At 41.1% G+C, this 19,769-nt stretch overlaps 1 protein-coding gene across 5 annotated transcripts in view; it reads left to right on the top strand.

The window, feature by feature from the left end:
* The first annotated feature begins 4,728 nt into the window (after positions 1 to 4,728).
* Positions 4,729 to 19,769, top strand: part of NR3C2 (nuclear receptor subfamily 3 group C member 2) — a 155,837-nt gene continuing 140,796 nt past the window's right edge. Inside the window, exons 1-3 of one of the 5 annotated variants that reach the window (XM_063135681.1) lie at positions 4,729 to 5,430; positions 9,987 to 10,053; positions 13,051 to 14,836. In XM_063135681.1, coding sequence (XP_062991751.1) covers positions 13,053 to 14,836 — 1,784 coding nt within the window. In that variant the 5' untranslated portion in view covers positions 4,729 to 5,430; positions 9,987 to 10,053; positions 13,051 to 13,052. Of the gene's footprint in view, positions 5,431 to 7,683; positions 7,772 to 8,160; positions 8,176 to 9,986; positions 10,054 to 13,050; positions 14,837 to 19,769 lie in introns of those variants that run through there. The other 4 variants (XM_063135685.1, XM_063135682.1, XM_063135683.1 and 1 more) reach the window with 4 other exon arrangements.

Below are 19,769 nucleotides of genomic sequence, written 5' to 3'. Positions count from 1 at the left end.
AGGACTTTTGTGGAAGTTCCTCCCCAGAGAGGCTTGCATGGCACCTACTTTTATGCTATATTTAGGTATCGAGCAGACCTTTTATTCTCCAAGGCTTTTTAGACTTAATTCTGGACTTTTAATCAGTTTGCTTTTTACTGATTTTTTTCATTGAAATGTTTAGGTAAACTGCTTTCCTTTTTTTTCTTTCTAAAGAAAAGGTGATATAAGAATACCCCACATAAGTAAATATGATTGTGTTGTACATTCATGATTTATCTCCTCAGCATGATAAACAGGTAACCAATGTACATCCTGGTATTTCAGTGACATAAAACACCACATTCCTGGCACAGACCCTTATGTAATTCTATGGTAGTTTAATGTAGACTTGTCAAACACACACGAGATCCAAGTGCTACAATTTTATGGTGCTAGTCTCTCATCCAGTACATTGTGTCTTTTTTCCTTCCTCCTCCATCACCACCACTCTAATTTGTATACCGCTTTTCCACATAAATATGCTCAAAGCAGTTCACAACATAAATCAAAACATCATTACAATCAACAGCCTAGTACAAATTCATCTCAACATGTAATCCGACGAGCAAAATAAACAATTCGTTTCAATAATGCGAACATTCTAACATTTTACATTCACTATTAAATAGACAATACCAATAATTAAAACACAATGCCCATTGATATTATTTATCAGTTGTTGAGAATACATAAGCCAGAGTTAGATATGATGTAAAAAATGTCAGTGTTGTTGGGTATTAATAAAGAATAAAAACACAATCAGTTCCTCCAAAGTGCCAAGTGCAAAAAACAGCAACCAGATGTCATACAACCTGCAGCAGGTTACATGCCCCACCCTCTTTCATCTGGATGCAGCTCTTAAAGGCTTCAGCAGCAACATATACTGGGGTGAGATTGATGTTCAGTCTCTTTCCTTGTGCCCTGGATATATCTGCTGCTTCTGCTTTCACAGTGCTGAGAAAAACTGTATCAAGAGAACAGGGGTGCTTCCAGATAAAGAGTTCTTAGCATTATCAGTCAGAAGGCACCGTGTACCAGTTCTGTCTTTCCCTGTTTAATGGGTTAAGAAAAAGACAGAACAAGCAATAGGAAAACAGAGGAGGATTACAGGTGAAACTACTCCCCACCATCACCTGCCACCATCAACCTGGCGCAATTCTGTGAATGAGACAGGGAGGTGACTACACAATAGAAGTCTCACCTGGAAGTACCCCAGATGCTTCAGTGTCCTTGTGGTTTAATTAAGATCCTATAATATTCATTTATTTATTTAGACATGTATTCCTCATTTCTGGGCTGGTATCCAGTTAATCTGCTCTTAAAATGCATTGCATTGCAAAATCACAGTTCTAATCAGCCTTTGCATGACTGTCTCAAAACCTGAACCCTGGAGATAGTTCTGATTCTGCATGCGTTCTGCATTCCAGCAACATAAAGTAGGCTTCATATATTGTCAAACATTTATTTATTTATATTTATTTATTGCATTTTTATACCGCCCAATAGCCGAAGCTCCCTGGGCAGTTCACAAGAATTAAAACCATTCAAAGTATAAAACAAACAGTATAAAAACTGTTACAATATTGTAAAACTGTTATACAATATAAAAGCACAACCAGGATAAAATCAGCAGGGGTGCAGAAATACAAATTTAAAACAGTCAAGTTAAAATTAAATTTATAGACTGTTAAAATGCTGAGATAATAAAAAGGTCTTCACCTGGTGTCTGAAAGAATATAGTGTAGGTGCCAGGCGAACCTCCTTAGGGAGCTCATTCCACAGCAGAGAAGGCCCTCCTCCTGGTAGCCACCTGCCTCACTTCCTTACATAAGGATCCCATATTTCCTGAAGTCAATCATTTGAAGTCAAATGGGGTTTGTTTTCAATATTAGTTCTACTTAGAGTAGAGCCATTGAAAAGAATGGGACTTAAATAAGACTACCATTGGAGGCAACCCAATATTTATAACATTATACCAGATAAATGTTTACCCAGAGTTCCTATATTTTGCTTTCAATGTTATACTGAAGAAACTAGGTATTTGAAGAGCTGGCTAGGAAATTGTTTTAAGTTTTTGAAAAGACATGCAACATTCAATAAAAGCACAAAAACATTGGAAGTGCTCTGTAGGATCAGACCAAAGGTCCACCTTGTAGGTCAACATCCTGTTTCCCACAGTGACCAACCAGATGCTGCTTCTTTGGAAAATTAGTTCATAAGGGACTAAAAGTGATGGCCTTCTACTTTTGTTTGTTCTCAGCACCTGATATTCAGAGGTATACTGCTTTGGAACATGCAGGTTCCATTTAACTTACAACAATAGGCTGACCATATGAAAAGGGAATTTCAGCAGGTGTCACTTGTATGCATGCAGCAGCTGGTGAAATTCCCTCTTCACCACAACAGTTATTGCAGGAGCCCTGTCCTCTTTTGTAACTGGTTACTCTAGTATAGCTCCTGCATTGTAGTACTTTTTCTGTCTAAACACATATAGGATCACACCCTTAGATTGCAATTCTGTCTACTCAGAAGATCCACTGAGTGCGATGGGATTTACTTCCAGGTCAGTGGGTATAGGATTGTAACCTTATCTTTGGCAGTGACTGGGGGAAGTTAATTTTGCATTGTGTGAAGAAGTGCTTTATCTTGTGTGTCCCGAACCTACCATCTGTGTGTGTGTGTGTGTGTGCTATGCATGAATCCCTAAGCCTTGTGAGTAAGGTGCTTCAAGTCCTTTATTATTTTGGGCGCCCTCTGCTTAGTAATCTCCATTCACTTTCCCCCTCTATGGGTTTGCAGGGAGAGTTGCGGGTTAAGGCAGAATCTCTAAGAAAACCTTGAAAAACATTTTGAGAATAGGTTCTCACACAACAGGATAATCCAAACATGTGCTTTCCTACCAACTTAAAAAAAAGAAAATAACATGAGCCATGTCGAATCAGACCAAAGGCCTACCTACTACATTATTGTTTGCACAGTAGCTAGTCAGTTGCTTCTAGATGTGAAGCCCACAACAGGACATGAATGCAACGGCTCCCTCCCTCTCATGTTCCCAACAACAGGTACTGACTTGACTCTGGAGGTAAATGTACCTGATCTGAATTGAGAACACGGTACGGGGGAGAGGAAGTTAACCTTTATTCCCCCAATTCTATTTTCTCACTAAAAGTCCCTCCCCACAAAAGTTGCAAATATACACAGCAAGGATGGGCATTTTCAGCAAGAATACAGGCCAGAAGGAAATTATTTTAAAAACCCAAACCAGATCTCTCTCTCCTTCTGCCCCATTTTTTTTAAAAAAATAAGAGAATCTAAAACACAGGATTCAATTTTGTGTCCAAAGTCACATCTAGTTTGAGACTTTATATACAATTATTTACAGAATGGTGAATGTAGGGTATTTCCATGTAAAATCAGTTTAGGGCCTATAGGTCCGTATTTTTGCACCAAGGAGATGCCACATAGTGCTGGATCGGAGATTACGATGTGTCCAATGACATCAATGTGACTTATGACTTTAAAGTGGATATGGAGAGTCTTTATATAATAATAATAATATGGTCCCATGCCTTCAATCTGTGATTTTGTGCCATGGCAGCAACATGAAACACTGGATCTGTGTGACCTTTAAGGCGCAGTCCGGCTGTGAGTTGTGCGTGGATTTCTATGCAACAACACTGAAGCTCCAATGCTCTCACTCCACTTTTTGTGCCACTGCAAAGTGACTTTCATGACTTCTGTGCTGCAGTTGGCAGACTGCGATGCAAGGTGTAATGTGATAATAAATTCAGACGCAATCCATGTAAAAAAAAAAAAAAAAAAGATCCCTGATGGCGTTTCGCTTCTTCCCCCCTCCCCTGCTAATTTTCTGATCGGCTCTAGTCTCACCTCGCATCCAATGGACACCTGAAATCTAGCTCTTAAAACGCAGACGCAGAAATCCAACCTCATCGTGTTTTATACAAGTTAATAGGGCATAATGTCCTCCTCCTGCTGCTGCTTTCAGTGCTGTCAGATTGATTGCAGCCGTCTAAACTTTAACCGCCCCAGTCTGCTCCAGTTCGCCCATGCGGAGACACGGGCGAGGAGGAGGAAGAGGAGGAAGAGGAAGAGGAAGAGGAAGGTTGAAAGAGAAACAAAAACCTGTTGTGCCTGGTTGGACTGGGGCAGCGGAGGGCGAGGGAGACGCGCGAGGGTGGCGAGCATGGCAGGCGAGGCGCGCGCATACTGTAGGTACAGTAGAGCAAAAGCGCCGCCGCCGCCAAAGCGAGGACGGAAACTGCCCTCCCCGTTTTCTCTGCTGCGAGCGGCAGCGTTTCCCTCCGCGTGATGCGTGCAGCTCGGCCTTGCCCGCTCGCTGGCCCTGGCCTGCACTCCCCGCCTCGTCCCTTCCTCCCCGCCTGTCCGTGCGCGAGAGCGGAGCTGGACGGCAGAGCCGGTCGAAGACAGTCCTTGCGGCGCTCGAGTCGTTCGCCTTCACTTTTGCGCCGCGAGGGGAGGGGAGAAGGGGGTGGAGAGGCGGGCTCTCCGCCTCTTCGGAGTCCGCCGCTGCGAGACACGCCTGGAGAGAGCGAGGGAGGGAGGGCGCTATGCTGCTGCTGCTCCTCCTCCCTCCCTCTCCTTCCCTTCCCTCCAACAGGAACCAGCTCCAGCCCGCTGTGTGTGTGCGTGTGTGTGTGTAAGAGAGAGCCGAAGCTGGGAAGCAAACGCGGGGAGAAGGAGGCGGAGTGAGGCGAAAGCAGCAGCAGCAGCAGGAGAAGGAAGGTGAAGAGGAAAGGACACACGCGCAGAGAAGGCAGCTCACAGACAGCAGGGGAGGAAAAAACAAAGTTTACACCCTCTGAAGCGGCTCCGTCTCTCCCACCCACCTCTTCCCGCGGCGGCGCTGCTGGCGCAGATGGGAGTTTTACCTGGAATGACATAAGTTGGGGCTGCTCTCCCTCCCCCCCGCGCCGCCGCCGCTGCCGCTCTCCTCTTAGAATAAGAATCCAAGCTGCTGGACCCAGGGCTCCCTCCCCCCCCACGCCCTCCAGCAACGGGCGGCGATGTGACAGCCAGGGGCAAACCTTTCGCCAGCCTTCCTTGCGGAGAGCTGTCACCGCGAAGGCTGATCCGAGTGGACTTTCCGTTTCCAGTTGCACGGCCCCGGTCCCCCCACCCCCCGAGAAAGAGGCTGGAACTACCGCTGCTTTTCGCTGCCGCCGGGGGTTGCGTGTGAGACAGTTGCAACCTCCTTCCCTGCCTCGTCGCTCTCAGCTTGCAGGATTTAACTCCCAATCTCCTCCGGATCCAGCTTCTTTCGTTGTCATTCTGTCCCGATCGGCCGTTGTCAGTCCCTCTGGACTGGAGCTGGAGGGGCTTGCCTCCTCCGGCCATTGCACGTTCGTCTGGGGTGGTGGAGAAATGAAGGTGAGTCCGGGGGTGGGGGGGGGGAGGAGAGAAATACACTTCGGTCAGAGTCGTAGCGCGGGCAGGTAAAATTGAGAGAGCTTTGATGGAGAGGAGTGGAAAGATTGGTGGTCCAGCTGTATTTAGTTTAGAGGGCGGTGTGAATAAAAGGAGAATTAACGGGTGACACTAGTAACTGAGTGCTTCTCAAGGGAGAAATATGCGCGCACGGGGGGAGGGGGAACGGCACTTCCAGGTCAATTGCTAGTCCTGTGCATAGCCAATTTAAAACTTGGAGCGGGGGAGAAGGGAGAAGGAGGTACAGCAAGCGCTTCGGCCTTTGGGCAGCTATTGGGCATGGGAACTGGACTAGGTCCTGGGCTCATATTGGATCTGGAAAGGCGGATCAATATCTGTCAGAGGGTTTAAAACATGAAGGGCATGTGACGTCTGAAAGAACTCTACCGATATTTCCGAGTTCTTACCTCCTCTTTTTAGCAAAGGAAGCATCTCTCTCTCTTCCCCTCAGAGTTTTTTTTTTAAAAAAAAAAAAAAAAAAAAAAACATGCCCGAAGCAGGTTTGGTGTTTGGAAAGTCGTCTTTTGGAAAGGTTTCTCTCTTGCGGTTGGTGGAGTTTTTGCAGCCTCTCCTGCCTGGGGTGCCTGGAATTTCATTAAAGTTTATTTCTCCGGGAGTTATTTTTGTCTGGATATGAAATGGAGAGAAACGGGATCGAGAAGGGTGTGTGCGCGAACGGAGGGGAGGGGGAAGGAGACGTCTGCTGGCGGGAGGAAGCGGGGTTGGGGGGGGGGGGGAGAGAGAAGAGAGATTATTTACACCGCTGCTGTTTGGCGGTGTCAAAATATGGGGGAACAGAGTGGAGATGACTTTCGTTGACCACCGGAAAGTCTTGTCATTACGGCCAGGTTTAGCAAACAAACAGAACAAAAAAACAAAAACAAACGAGCCGTGGGGTGGAGAGAGAATATCATTGTCTTCTTAAATATATATTTAGAAACGCTGGCCACAAAGATGGAGCGTGCGGTAAAATCCTTCCTATCCTGCATAGGGTCTGGAGTTTGGGAGTCAGTTTTATGGCCCCCACTTATCTGTGTCCGTGCAACTTCTTTTTTTAAAGATCCCGAGCAGCACTTGGCGCACACACACACCAGACGCAATAAAATGCAATCAGGGAACCAGAGGGCAAGTCCTTGAGCCGCTTAATAGGTTTCTGCTTGTTTGGTTTTTTGGAAAGGAAAAAAAAGGAGAGGTTTATTGCATTGACAACATTCGTGTTCCCCTGGGTTGTTTAAACATGGATATATATATATGAATATGAGAGAAACGCGATCCTCCTCCTGGCTTTTGCAGTTGAGGGGGGTGGGGGGGAGAGAAAAGCGGCAGCAGTTAGTAGGGCGCAGAGCGGAAGCGGCCCCCGTAGCGCTCACCTTGGTACAGGTGGAGTTAATGTTTCAGCGAGACTGCGAGGGGCGGGAAAAGGAGACTCGAGAAGCCAACCCCTAATCTGGATCTTGCCTCCATGAAAAAAAAAAGGGGGGGGAGGCGGAGTGGCTTGTGGGGAGGCAACTTGGAAAGGAGTCGCAAGCCTGAGGGCGTGGGATCGACTCTCGCCCCGGGGTCTGAACGGATTTCGGGAGCAAGCTGTACGCAAAAAAGAAGGGGGAAAGCCATTTCTCTCTCTCTCTCTCTGAAAGAAGTCGTGGGCCATATGTTTTGGTGGAGCGTTTTAAACGTGATCCGATTAGTGGCTAAATCTCACTTTTCCTGGCCCGCTCCAGCTGCAGGGTCAAGAGCAGGGGGAAGGGAAGGTAGCAGTACAGCACGAGCCCGCCCCCCTCCCTCGCTCTCTCCCCCTCTCTCTTCCTCCCTCTCGCCAGCGCTGGGCTCTCTGTTAGATGGGCTCTACAGCTTTAAGGAGAGCTACATTTTCTAGCTTGTGTCGCAGCAACTTTGTATCAGTCATGTCGCCCGCCGGGTGACTGACAAAAGCTTCTGTCCAATGGAAAGCGCGATGGACCCTGATACCGTGGCTTAGCTCTTCCCGTCGGCCAATGGGGAAGAGGGAGAGGTGGAACCTGGTACTGAACTTTATCTGAGCATGTGACATTTTTTTTAAAAGGACTTGGCACCTCTGAGCGCGCCTCCCCGCCCCCCCCATCCTGCACAGTGTCATTGGGCGACGCGACGTATCTGCACTTTCTGAAGAATATATTCTTCCTCGTCGCTTTCCCTGCTCCATAACAATCCTGTTATTTTCGGTCGTGGATCGTTGGCTTAATGTGGATGACAGTTCGAGGGGACGTGTGGATTCTATCAACAGGTGGAGGGACAGACATTCTAGGTGTGCTGAGGGAAAATCGTGACTGTTGAACGTAGCTGGAAGGGGGAGATCGTGTTTCAATTTTTAAAAATGTCTTTCTTGCAGGAGGGTACAGATTTCGGGGCCTTTCCCTAATTAGAGGAGGGGGACACACACAGCTTTTATAGACTTCACAGGATAGTATTATGTTCGCAGGCGAGAACACGTTTTCACTTCTTGCGTGTTCTCGCCATGTGGTGTCTGCTTGGGCTGTACAAGCCACAGGTGCTCTGCCAGCCGGTGTAATTTTAAATCACTGCAGTTATTCCTGGTAGATTCCCCGCCGACGAGATGCTCGGGAGGAAGAGCAAAGCCTAATTTCAGCAAAAGCAAGGAGGGGTTTCTAGATCTGAAAAGACCACCGGCATCGAAAGTTTTAGCGTGGGGTTAGTAGTACGGCTGGAGTTGGGTTAGTGAGTCGACACACTGAGCTTGAGGGAGGGGGCTTGTTGTTTTTCCGGCTGGGGTTGCATGCTTTGCTTGGGTGGGAAGCTGGGCGGGTGGAACTGCCTGCTGGGTTTAGGAGCTAGGGCTGTGTACGGAGGCTAGGGGCTCTGCGAAGTTATGCAGCTGGCAACCAGCCCTTCTTGAGACACAAAATATAGGTTAGCAAGTTTCACATGAAGGGATAAATTGTGTGTGTGTGGTGGGGAGGGGGTGTAGGGTTGCTTTTGCAGTGGCATGTATATTTTTTAAAGTTTCAAAGCATATATCATCTGAGTAATTCTAAATGCAGTTTTCATCAAGTTCAATTGTGCTCACCTTTCTGAGCAAAATAGAGAAATTTTTCAAGACATTTGCACGTGGAATTCATTTCAAGCGAATTCATGGACAGACAGATCATACTTAACGGTAGTTTCAAATGGGATGGCTTGGCAAGGGTACACCATCTTCAACCTTATTTTAGAAATTGAATTTGCATTTTTACTCTACCGTAATATTTGAAGAGAATTGTGCAGGTTCTGTTAAAATATATCCCATGATTGAACAGGCAGTTTTGGTCCAGGTGATGTTAAATGCTGATGCATGGTTTATTGCTTTAGAAAATAGAAGCAGTGGTTGATTCATATGCACGTCACATATGATTGATTTATATCTCTGGTGGTAGATGCAGAGTGAGGGATAGAAAGTTTCATTTTTTCCCCATTGCATGTATAAAGACACAAATATAAAATCTGAAACATATTTAAATCACCACCTCAATACCTACTTGATCACGGATATCAAAAGCCAGATCACATTTTTATACTCTATCTGTCCAAGCTTGGTTGGTGCGAGGCCATCCACTGTCAGTCTTAGGGGACAAGATGGGACACTGGAGAAAAACTAGTCATTCAGGTGTGCTGGGACTTGGTTTGTTGAGGGACTAACATCAGAACCTCAAATTGCAGAAACCAACAGGGAGTTAGTGCCGATTCCAGACAGAACCATTATAGTGCAGTGGACAGTGTTGGGTTTGGATATCACTAGAATAACAGCACTTGATAGATCACTGGATGGACTCAGGCAGGCAGGTCATTCTCAGCCCTACTTGTGAGGTGTGTGCTGAAAATAAAATTAGATAATTGTATGCATGCTGCTTTGAGCTCTGTAAGGAAAGAGTGTGATGTTCTGTTAAAGAAGGCGTGGTCTTATTTCATATCAGTAGAAGCTTCCAAATAGACATCACAGAGTATGTGATGTTCTGCTTTGAAATTAAGAGGGCATGAGCAGCGGTAGTCAAGTCTGGTGAAAAGTTTTCAAGCTTTTCCAGGTATCTGAAATTCCAAGTACGATAAGACTCTATCATCCTCTAAAGTCATGAGGCTTACTAATACTTTAGTTTTGTCTGTATTGGATGAAAATGCAGGAGTACTTTAATACCTTTTCCTGTTTATACCCACAAGAACTCTTCTCGCAAGCCACAGTAGCAAGTGCACAGAGACAGCAGTAGTTTTTTAAAAAACAAACAAAAACAAAACCCTATCAATCTCCAGGTAAACCTCATTGACCAAAATCTCAAGCAGATTCTCAAGTTCATGTACATGATTGGGAAGAAGAGTATAACAAGCAACTAGAAAATTGCTGAGAAATCTCTTGTTCTCCCTATAAAATGTTTATCCTAATTTTTGAATATTAAAAATGTAAGTCATGTTTTTAACCATTTTATGACTAGGTGAGTTCTTTTTTCTAATATATAATTTATGTTTAACTCCAGGGGGAAGTTGAATGATGTGATGCAAATTGGGTAGATACATGCCATGATTTGCCACCAGTGGCTTAATGTGAGTCAATCAATTTGTCATCAATAATTTATGGATATGATCTCATGCATGCTTTTGTTGTTGTTTGTTTTGTAAGGCAGTTTTGTATATTTGGAGTAGCATTCTCTCATTTATTTGCTGAAATCAGAACGTTATATTTGTCAGATTTGAGTAACCATAAATTTATTTTACATCTATTTCCCCCCAAGATGTAGGTATTCTGCACAAAATGTATATATGACATCAGTATGAGACAACACTGTTATTAAGTGAGAAAACTGTGAATTAAATAACTGAAAGAGTAGATGATCAAAGGTATAGGATGGTCAAGAAAATAGATGACAAAATCATGCTTAAATAAGGAGATATATTTTTAGCAGAATGCAAAATATAAACATAATCATAGAATAAGCCATTTATCTAAACAAAGAATGTATAAGCAAACAATTCACCTTCTGGATAACTGAACAATTAGATTAAATGTCTTTATTAAAGATTAAAGTAATTTTCTTGTTTAGCATACAAATATTATTAAAGATGGACATTTAATTCTTTCTCATTTAAAATATTATAGTTCCATTGCACAACACTGATATATTTGGGCATACAGATTTTTCTAGAATTTATTTGTTGTTCAGCTGGAATATTGTGTGATCAGCCTTAAGCTGCAATCCTAAACACAGTTATAAACTCCACTGAAGTAACAGAATTTACTTGTGAGTTTCATATTGAGATTTCAGTCTGGAAATATTATCTTAGTTATATGAAGAGGATGTGGGGAATACATTGCAAAGACTAAAGCTGTAATAATACACACTTCCTAGCAAGTATTGCTAGGGAATTTTTATGGGAATTTTTCTGAGTAAACATGCATGGGAATGTGCTATATGGATGCAATCCTGTGCACACTTACCTGAAAGGAGGCCTCACTAAACACTATGGAGCTTCATTCTGAGTAAGCATGTACTGGATTCGGATAATGAAATATTCTCATGCCTAGACCTATTTAATAGGTCTTTCAGCTCAAAGAAAATGCAAATATCAGCAGGGCTAAAAAGGATAAGAATGAGATTGTAAAGTTAGCAAACAATTCTCAGACTGTAAAAGCCAGATTTAATTCTGATTTCATTGAGCACACATTTGTCCGAGAGATTAAACTAAATAAGTGTGTAGTGGGACAGCAAGATTGTACCTACTGGGGACCATCAGCCTCACCCTGGCCTCCATGTGTCTGATGTAATGTCTGCATAGCATAGAGTTCTACGGGTGAATGCCTTTTGCCTTCTGATTTTATGAGACAATGAATTGTGTATAAAGTATGCATGAATAGGGATATACAAATATCTGTGCCATTTAAACCAGATGCATCAGAGAGGTGAAACTATACCTAGCAGAATTTGCTAGGTATCTGGGCAAATTTCCAGTTTTGGAAGAGGAAACAGTGATAGGACCATAGGACAGCGCTTATTATCCAAATCTATATGCTATCCTTCTGTAACATGTAACACATAAAACCTGTGTACTTCCTGGTTAATAGATTTCATTGTAGATTCCATGTATGCAGTTAAACAACTGAAACTTTGAACATGGTCATTTAGGAACTTTGTACAATAATCAATATGGATGGGCACAAGTTCAAATAACAGAATTTAAAATGAATTAATAAACAATAAAACATGGATCCCAAAATTGTATATGATTATATGTACAAAGGAGAGGGGAAAACACATCACACCTCCAACACAAAAATGTTTGTACTTTGCCCTAGTGATCATATACAGCAGTCCATTAAAAAGGTACATGTTTTAAATTGTATTATTTAAACAAATAGAAAGGAGTGTAGTTTGATGACAGCATATGTTTTAAGGCAGCAAGTTCATTCCCTGGGATCGCAAGTCATCAGTGGAGAAAATATCTGTCTAAACCTCTGTAGACTTCACAGAGTATTGATCTGATTCATTAAAGGCAGTTCTTATATCCTTATAAAATAGTCGACACTAATTCTACCAAAATATTAAAAGTGTCAATGTATTGTCAATGTCAATACAGACATATTGTTTTTCATGAAACAATAATTTCCCCCAAAGTTGTATTGGTTTTGCTGACCAGTGTCACTTGAGGAACACCCCATTTTCAAAGGTGGAATAATTTTCTGTGGGCTTCTGTAGGATTTATCCATTCATCCAATCAGTTTTCTGGCTTTGTGAAGGGACAGGACCATGACCTCCATTTATTTACCAGTGACCTTTGATAAACAATTGCTGGCTGAAAGCGGTATATTTACTTTAGAGTCAGAAAAGCAGTATAACTCTAGGAAATCGTTGGAATTGTAGATGCCATTTTTGTTGGAGAGTGTTCCTCACATGACAGGACTGCAGTTCCCAGGGTTCCTAGGAGGAAACCCATATCTATTAACACAGTTAATGGCACAGTCCTATGTATGTTTAGACAGAAAACTGGCTGGGGAATGCTTGGACTTGTAGGAATTTTTTCTGTCTTAACATGCATAGGATTGTGCCCTAAATCTATCATGTTCTACTGGCAAAAGGCACAGAAGAGAAACCATATTTCCTACTTGTCTAGAAGTTACTAAAATGTAATATATTATCATTATCATTGCAAAAACAACAACGTCAGATGTTTCATTAAGACTTGCTTGGAGCATGCAAATGTAGGATTAAATTTACTCTGAGGTCATTTTATCTTCTGACAATAGCAAAGCAAATGAAATAATTTTACCAAATTGTCTCAGTTATTATTTTTGGCTTAGAAAGCTGAAAATACATTTCCAAGTGTGGAGAGAGTATAAAATAGAATATTCAATATCATATTTTTAAAAGATAGATTATAGGTATGTGTAGTGTAGTCATACACATGTTTACTTGGAAGTAGGTTTCACGGAGTTCAGTGTGGCTTTCTCTGAGTTGTGAGTATGATTGCAGCCATAGTTTTTGATATGTTATGCCATTTACGTATGCGTACATACTTACATATTAATTTACTATTTTCTTTTGCTAGTTATGGAGACCAAAGGCTATCGCAGCTATCCAGAAAGCCTAGATATGGAGAGACGCTGGAGTCAAGGTTCCCAATCTATGGAGTATACTTCTGCAGGAGTAGAACAGCGGGCCGAAGAGAGTAATAATTATATGGAGATTGTAAATGTGAGCTGTGTTTCTGGTGCTTTTCCAAATAGCAGTGCTCAAGGAAGCAACAAAGAAAAACCTGAACTACTATCTTGCCTTCAGCAAGACCATAATCAGCCTAGTATTTCAACCTCTGACATAAAAACTGAGTCAGAATCGAAGGAACTTTCTGCAACTGTAGCTGAGTCAATGGGTTTGTACATGGATTCTGTAAGAGATGCTGATTTTAGCTATGATCAGCAAAGTCAACAAGGAAGCATAAATCCTGGGAAGATGTATCAAAATGTACAGCTAGTAAAGCTATACAAGGAGAATGGCCACTGCACCTCTCCCTTGAACACCCCAAACAGGCCCTTGAGACCTCTAATATCAGACTGTGCAAGCTCTATGAATGGGGGTATTATGCCAGCAATTGTCAAAAGCCCTAGAGTATGTCAAGAGAAGAGTCCTCCTGACTGTAGTCCTCAAAGCATGACTTCGTCAGTATGCAGCCCTCCTGGAATGAACTTCGTTTCTTCAACTACACCTACTAACTTTGGAAATTTCACAGTAAATAGTCCAGTCAACCAGGGAACACCTTTGTCATGTTCGCCCAGCATTGAAAACCGAAACTCGATGTTGCACAGCCCTCCACATGCTAACAATGTGGGGTCCCCTCTTTCTAGTCCTATAAGTAGTATGAAATCTCCAATTTCAAGCCCTCCTAGTCACTGTAGCGTGAAATCTCCAGTTTCAAGTCCTAATAATATTACCATGAGATCCTCGGTATCCAGTCCTGCAAATATGAACTCAAGGTGCTCTATTGCCAGCCCTTCCAATGCCAATAATAGGTCCACTATTTCTAGTCCAGCTGTTAGTACTGTGGGGTCCTCTATGTGTAGTCCAGTAAATGGTACACTAGCCTTTCCTGCGTCTAGCACACCTGTTGGACCTGGCACAGGCCAAGACATTGTTTCTAGTCCAGATACAAAAGACAATAAAGGTGCTCCAGAAATCATATTTCCTAAAATAGAGGAAATGGAAAATGCCATCTCTAACAATGAAGTAGCTAATCAAATGAATCTTGTTCAATTTATAAAACCTGAACCAGAAGGGGTATTCAGTAGCTCATGTCTTGGAGAAAACAGCAAAATCAGCTCTGATTCCCCATTTTCAGTATCAATAAAGCAAGAATCAGCTAAACATTCTTGTTCTGGTGCTTCTTTTAAAGGGAACCAAACTGTAAATCCATTTCCATTTATGGATGGGTCCTATTTTTCTTTCATGGATGATAAAGACTACTATTCTCTTTCTGGGATTTTAGGACCACCTATTTCATCTTTTGATGGCACATGTGAAAGTAGTGTGTTTCCAAATCCAGGCCTTTCTGTAGGAATTAAACAGGAGCCTGAAGAGAGCAGCTATTATCAAAAGAATACTCTGCCATCCTCTGCCATTGTTGGTGTGAATTCAGGTGGACAGTCATTTCACTATAGGATTGGAGCTCAAGGCAATCTGTCTATACCACATCCTCTTGGTAGAGAGACGTGTTTTCAGCATATGAGCTCATTTCGTCCAGTAAGTACTCTGGTGGAATCGTGGAAATCACATTCTGATTTGCCTGCCAGAAGAAACGATGGGTATCCAGTTCTAGAATACATTCCAGAAAATGTGTCGAGGTAGGTGTGCTTTTGTTATACTGCTGGCTACCTAAGGACAAAAATATCTGTTTCAGTTTTGTTTGGTATTGTTTTTCAAAACTGCATAGTTATGTTTGTAACAATGTGTATCATTAGAATATTAGTCAATTTTCTATCTTAACATATCAGATTTTAGAACTGGATGCTATATACACTTAACTAGTACATTTAAATTTTAGTTTGCTAAAAAAACCTTCATATTTTCCTCATTTAATGGTAGTAGTTTAGTAGTTTTCTGGATTTCTACATCTAAGAATTATATATAGAACATTGAAATGGAGATATTCACTAGGTATTTTTAAATGTTGGTTTTCAGTGTGCTGCAACCATTGACTAAGAAGATGAATGATTTATTTTTTTAAAAAAAATCGAGTAGCTGTTTATATTTTTATAGAGTCTCTGTGATTGTGAGTATGTAGATTATTAGATTGTAAGCCTATGCGGCAGGGTCTTGCTATTTATTGTGTAATCTGTACAGCACCATGTACATTGATGGTGCTATATTATTATTATTAATAATAATAATAATAATAATAATAATAATAATAATAATGTATGAGTTTCCAGTGGGCATTTAGAAATTAATTATAAAGGCTTTTAGCAACATCATTTCCCTATTTGTACTAATTTACAAAGACTGTGGCTTAAATTACATATACAGGAAAAAGCCTCCTGAAAAATAAGATGATAGTAAAGCTTAATACATTTTGAAATGACTATAAGGTTGTAGTGTAGAACAGTTCTGTCCTTTCAAAACAGTGTGCAATTACCCCCTGCAAAACAGAAGGACTACCCTGTATGCAAGCCTGACATAACCCTGTTTATGCAAAGGTAGATCCACTAAATTCTGTTGGACTACTCTGCAGACATAATAGCTGTGCACACAAGTCTTAACTTACAGGAATGAGTGCTAAGAAACTGAGATTTCTGCTCCAATGATATCATAGCAAAATCTAGTGTTTTCTTTCCCATGAACTATTTTTTCTGAATCTTTGTTTCAGCCTTTGATATCAACCATCTTTGTTCTTAGCCATTCTTAGGTTCTTTTCTATCATTGTTTCAGTAATATTTTTCTCACCTGTCCTTTTCTATTGATTGTTCAATTCCTCCATCTACATGTTAGACATAAACAGACATAACAGAGCCCTGATGTCATATTCTAAAATAAAAAAGCTAATTTGAGAGGGGGGATGCACAAACTTTTCTATTGCACACCACATAAGCACTCCAAATTGCCCTGGCAAATAGCTTCCCTATCCCATGAGGTTTCAAACACTTCTAAAACCCCGTTGTGTGGTGGGTTTGGTGGGTGAGAGTGAAGGTGAGCAAAAGATTGAAAACCTCCCACAGCTCTACTGTAAACTCCGCCTTCTCAAATTAACTTCTCATTGAAGAGGAAAATAACATCAGGGCTCAGTTATATGCATTTGAATGTAACGTCTAGATAGCCCTTGGAGAATCAGTACTGGTCATCTTCTTTCTTTTATTCCTATTATCCATTCATTTGATCTTCAATAACACCTTTATGCCAAGGGTTTCAAACCCTACTTTTTCATACTTGATTTGTTTTCCTCCTTCTTTTGCACAAGTCTCTGCTTTTTTCTTGGCTATCTCTCAGAACATGAATGCCTATTTCTTCAAGCTTAACTCCTTTACTTTTTAGCAGCCTTTCTCAACCAGGGGCCCTCCAATTGTAACCCTTCACATCTGCAAGATATCCTGCTGGTTTACATTTTTTTCTTGCTGTTGGGATTCTCCTCAAGAATCTTGCAATATTCTTTGAATCTTCTCTTTCTTCTTCTCCAGATATTGGCCTTTCTAAAGTTTTAACTTGATTAATATTTTAATTTTTTTTTATTCTTTTCTCTCTGACATTTTTACACACCTTTATTTAAAAAAAAATCTGCAAAAATAAAAAGTTGTATTGTTTTTTAATTCCTTGGAAAAGAACTCTAGCATAATGTGTACTGCCTGTATAGAATGGAGGTAATCAGTTTCATTTGCCAGCCTATTTATCACATGAGAACTTCCATCTTACTATTCTGGAACCATTGAATAATTTTACAGATCATATTACATTGTGTTAGAACAGATCTTTCTTATCCAACTTAATCAAAAAAGCTAAACACTAGAGCACTTCAAAGTGACAATGTTAGTTTTAAGTACATGTTAACTTCTTGTCGAATGGGGGAGTTATAGTATTCTTGTTTGAAGGGGTATTCTGCCAAATAATTATATTAATAAAATCACCAGACACCTATAGATATTTAAGAAACCATTGCCTGCTAACCATTTCCCCATATTTTGTTCAACATTGTATGGATGTTCAAATATAGGAATGGGACGCATATCACTCCACACAAGATTGGCGTCTGTAACACTGCAATGCTCTACAAGGATTAAATTTAGCTTGTCTGCATATTGGCCCTTTGGCTCTGAAGCAAGCAAGCGAAATTAAATTCTTGTAGGGCTAAGGGTTGGCTTTAATATCAAATTTTAAACTGGTAATTTCCTCCTCCTCTTTTTTTTTTTTTTTTTTTTTTAAATCTTGGGTGTGTGTGTTATCCCATAGATTACATGGTGACCTGTTGAGTGCTGCCCACATGGAAATGTCCAGAGGTGAAAATATCTCCCCAGCCTCTGGAAGTTGCGCACCTCTGTTCTATTGGAATTATAGTTAGATATCGAAGTATGGCAGAGTATATATAATTAAAGTGGAACAGAGTGTGCATTTTCTGTATCTTGTGGCATTTTATGAGAAATTGTTTGGATGGGGCATACAAAACATACCAATTACTTTTAATTATTGTGGTAGCTTGTGATTTGCCTGTGTAGCACTCCATTAAATGCTACATTCTCCTTGTCAGAGCAGGATTATGTGAATTGTGTTTTTGGTATGATAACCTAGACTTTCAGTGTTGTTGGGGTTTTTTGGTTTTAACTTTGTTGCCTGATTATATTGTAGCATATATGTCTAAATAGCATCCAGTGTGTTTGCCCAGAAAAGCCCTAGCATTCTCTAGAGTGATTGGAATAGCAGAAAATGTTATGTGGCAATTTGGAGAAAGAATAAGCATCCCTAGCTAAGGTTTGGTTATGGCCCACAAAGTATGTTGTGTGGTCCTGGCTATGCATTTCTTAGAATCTATTTATTTATTTTATTTATTTCTCAGAATTTATTTATTCAATTTATTTAATTTATATACCGCTCCATAGCTGAAGCTCTCTGGGCGGTTTATAAAAGTTAAAAACAGTAAACATTAAAAAGTATACAAAATTTAAAACTATCAAAAATATAAAAACAACAGTATAAAACAACAGTATCTATATAAACAACAACAGTTCTCGGGTCCATTAAACAAACAAACAAACTTAGCGTATGTTGTTAAATGCTGTTAAATGCCTGGGAGAAGAGAAAAGTCTTGACCTGGCACCAAAAAGACAACAATGTTGACGCCAGGTGAGCCTCATTGGGGAGATCATTACATAATTGGGAGGCCACCATGAAAAAGGCCCTCTCCTTTGTTGCCATCCTCCAAGCGTCCCTCAGAGTAGGCACTCGGAGGAGGACCTTAGAAGTTGAGCGCAGTGTACAGGTAGGTTCATGTCGGGAGAGGCGTTCCGTCAGGTATTGTGGTCCTAAGCTATGTAAGGCTTTATAGGTTAAAGAATTTACATAGGGTTATTGCTCTTGGAAGGTAATAGTAGCTTAACCTTGATAGATTAATACATCTCACATTAGATGCATACTTCCTGCCCTATTTACTATAATAAATAAGCACCTTCTAATATGCATACATAAATTAATGTTTGATATATTTGCCTGGCAGAGCCAAACACTTTCAAATGATCTTGGATTTAATGTCCTCTGCTTATAATTATCCCAAGTAGTTTTGCATAGTCTATTTATCTAATTTTTGATTGGAAAGGTACAACCAAAGATAGCAACATCTTTGTGAACTATATACTTGGACAAGTGATCAGAATTTAGGTTTTCTTTTAAGACACCTGTTTTGTTAACTATAACTACATTTGGGTTTTCATGAGTCAGTCAGGTATGTGCAATGTTTACAGATCTGTCTCTAACTGGTTCGTGGAAAAGACCTGGAAGTGGACAGAGTGATTAATAAAGGAGGGGATTCCTGTAGGGGTTGTTAGTTTTTCTAATCTTTATAGCCTCTTTCTCCTTACACAACAGTGTAAGCTGGATCTATTCGTATGAGATAATAATCATTGGGACTATTGGTCTCAACATGCCGTTCACTTCATCTCTTATGGGTTTCTAATGAGCTTCTTATTTGTAGGATAGATACATTTTAGTACAAACGTTAGCCCTGCTCAGGATATCACAAAGGAATTACTTGATTATGGCAGCAGAGATGGGTCTGTACCAAGTACCCCACCCCAATGTCATACACATAACATATTCCCTCCCAATGACATCTAGGCATATAGTGCAAACATCCGAAGGGAGGGGATATTTGCATATGCAGCTATACATGCAGAGACTTTTCAAACGAGAAGAAACCCTGTGCTGTTGCAGTTCTTGCTTTTGTGAAAGCCTTCATGCATACAGCTGTATGCAGGCAGACCCACCCACCTGCAGACACTCATGCTATATGGAGAGGGGCTACTTGACATGGCCTCATTCCCATTTGCATGTTCAAGGAACTACTTCGTAGAATCCCTGAATATGGCTATTTTTTAATACATTTTTCTCGTAATAATATGTTAGGAATGCTTGTAACTTTCTTGTGGCAGGAGTTGGCCTCCAGCTGTTAGCTCTTTTTAGCTAGCTGGGAGGCAGTTTCAGCCAAGCAGAGTTGACAGAGAACTATGGGGTGAAGAGGTGTGATCAGTAACAGGCATGTGCATGCTGGTAGATGGAGCGTCATATCTTCTTGTGTGGGTT

The sequence above is a fragment of the Elgaria multicarinata genome, chromosome 10 (genome assembly GCF_023053635.1).
Source record: "Elgaria multicarinata webbii isolate HBS135686 ecotype San Diego chromosome 10, rElgMul1.1.pri, whole genome shotgun sequence".
In the NCBI taxonomy this organism is placed as follows: domain Eukaryota; kingdom Metazoa; phylum Chordata; class Lepidosauria; order Squamata; family Anguidae; genus Elgaria; species Elgaria multicarinata.
This window is presented reverse-complemented; position numbering and strand designations above follow the sequence as displayed.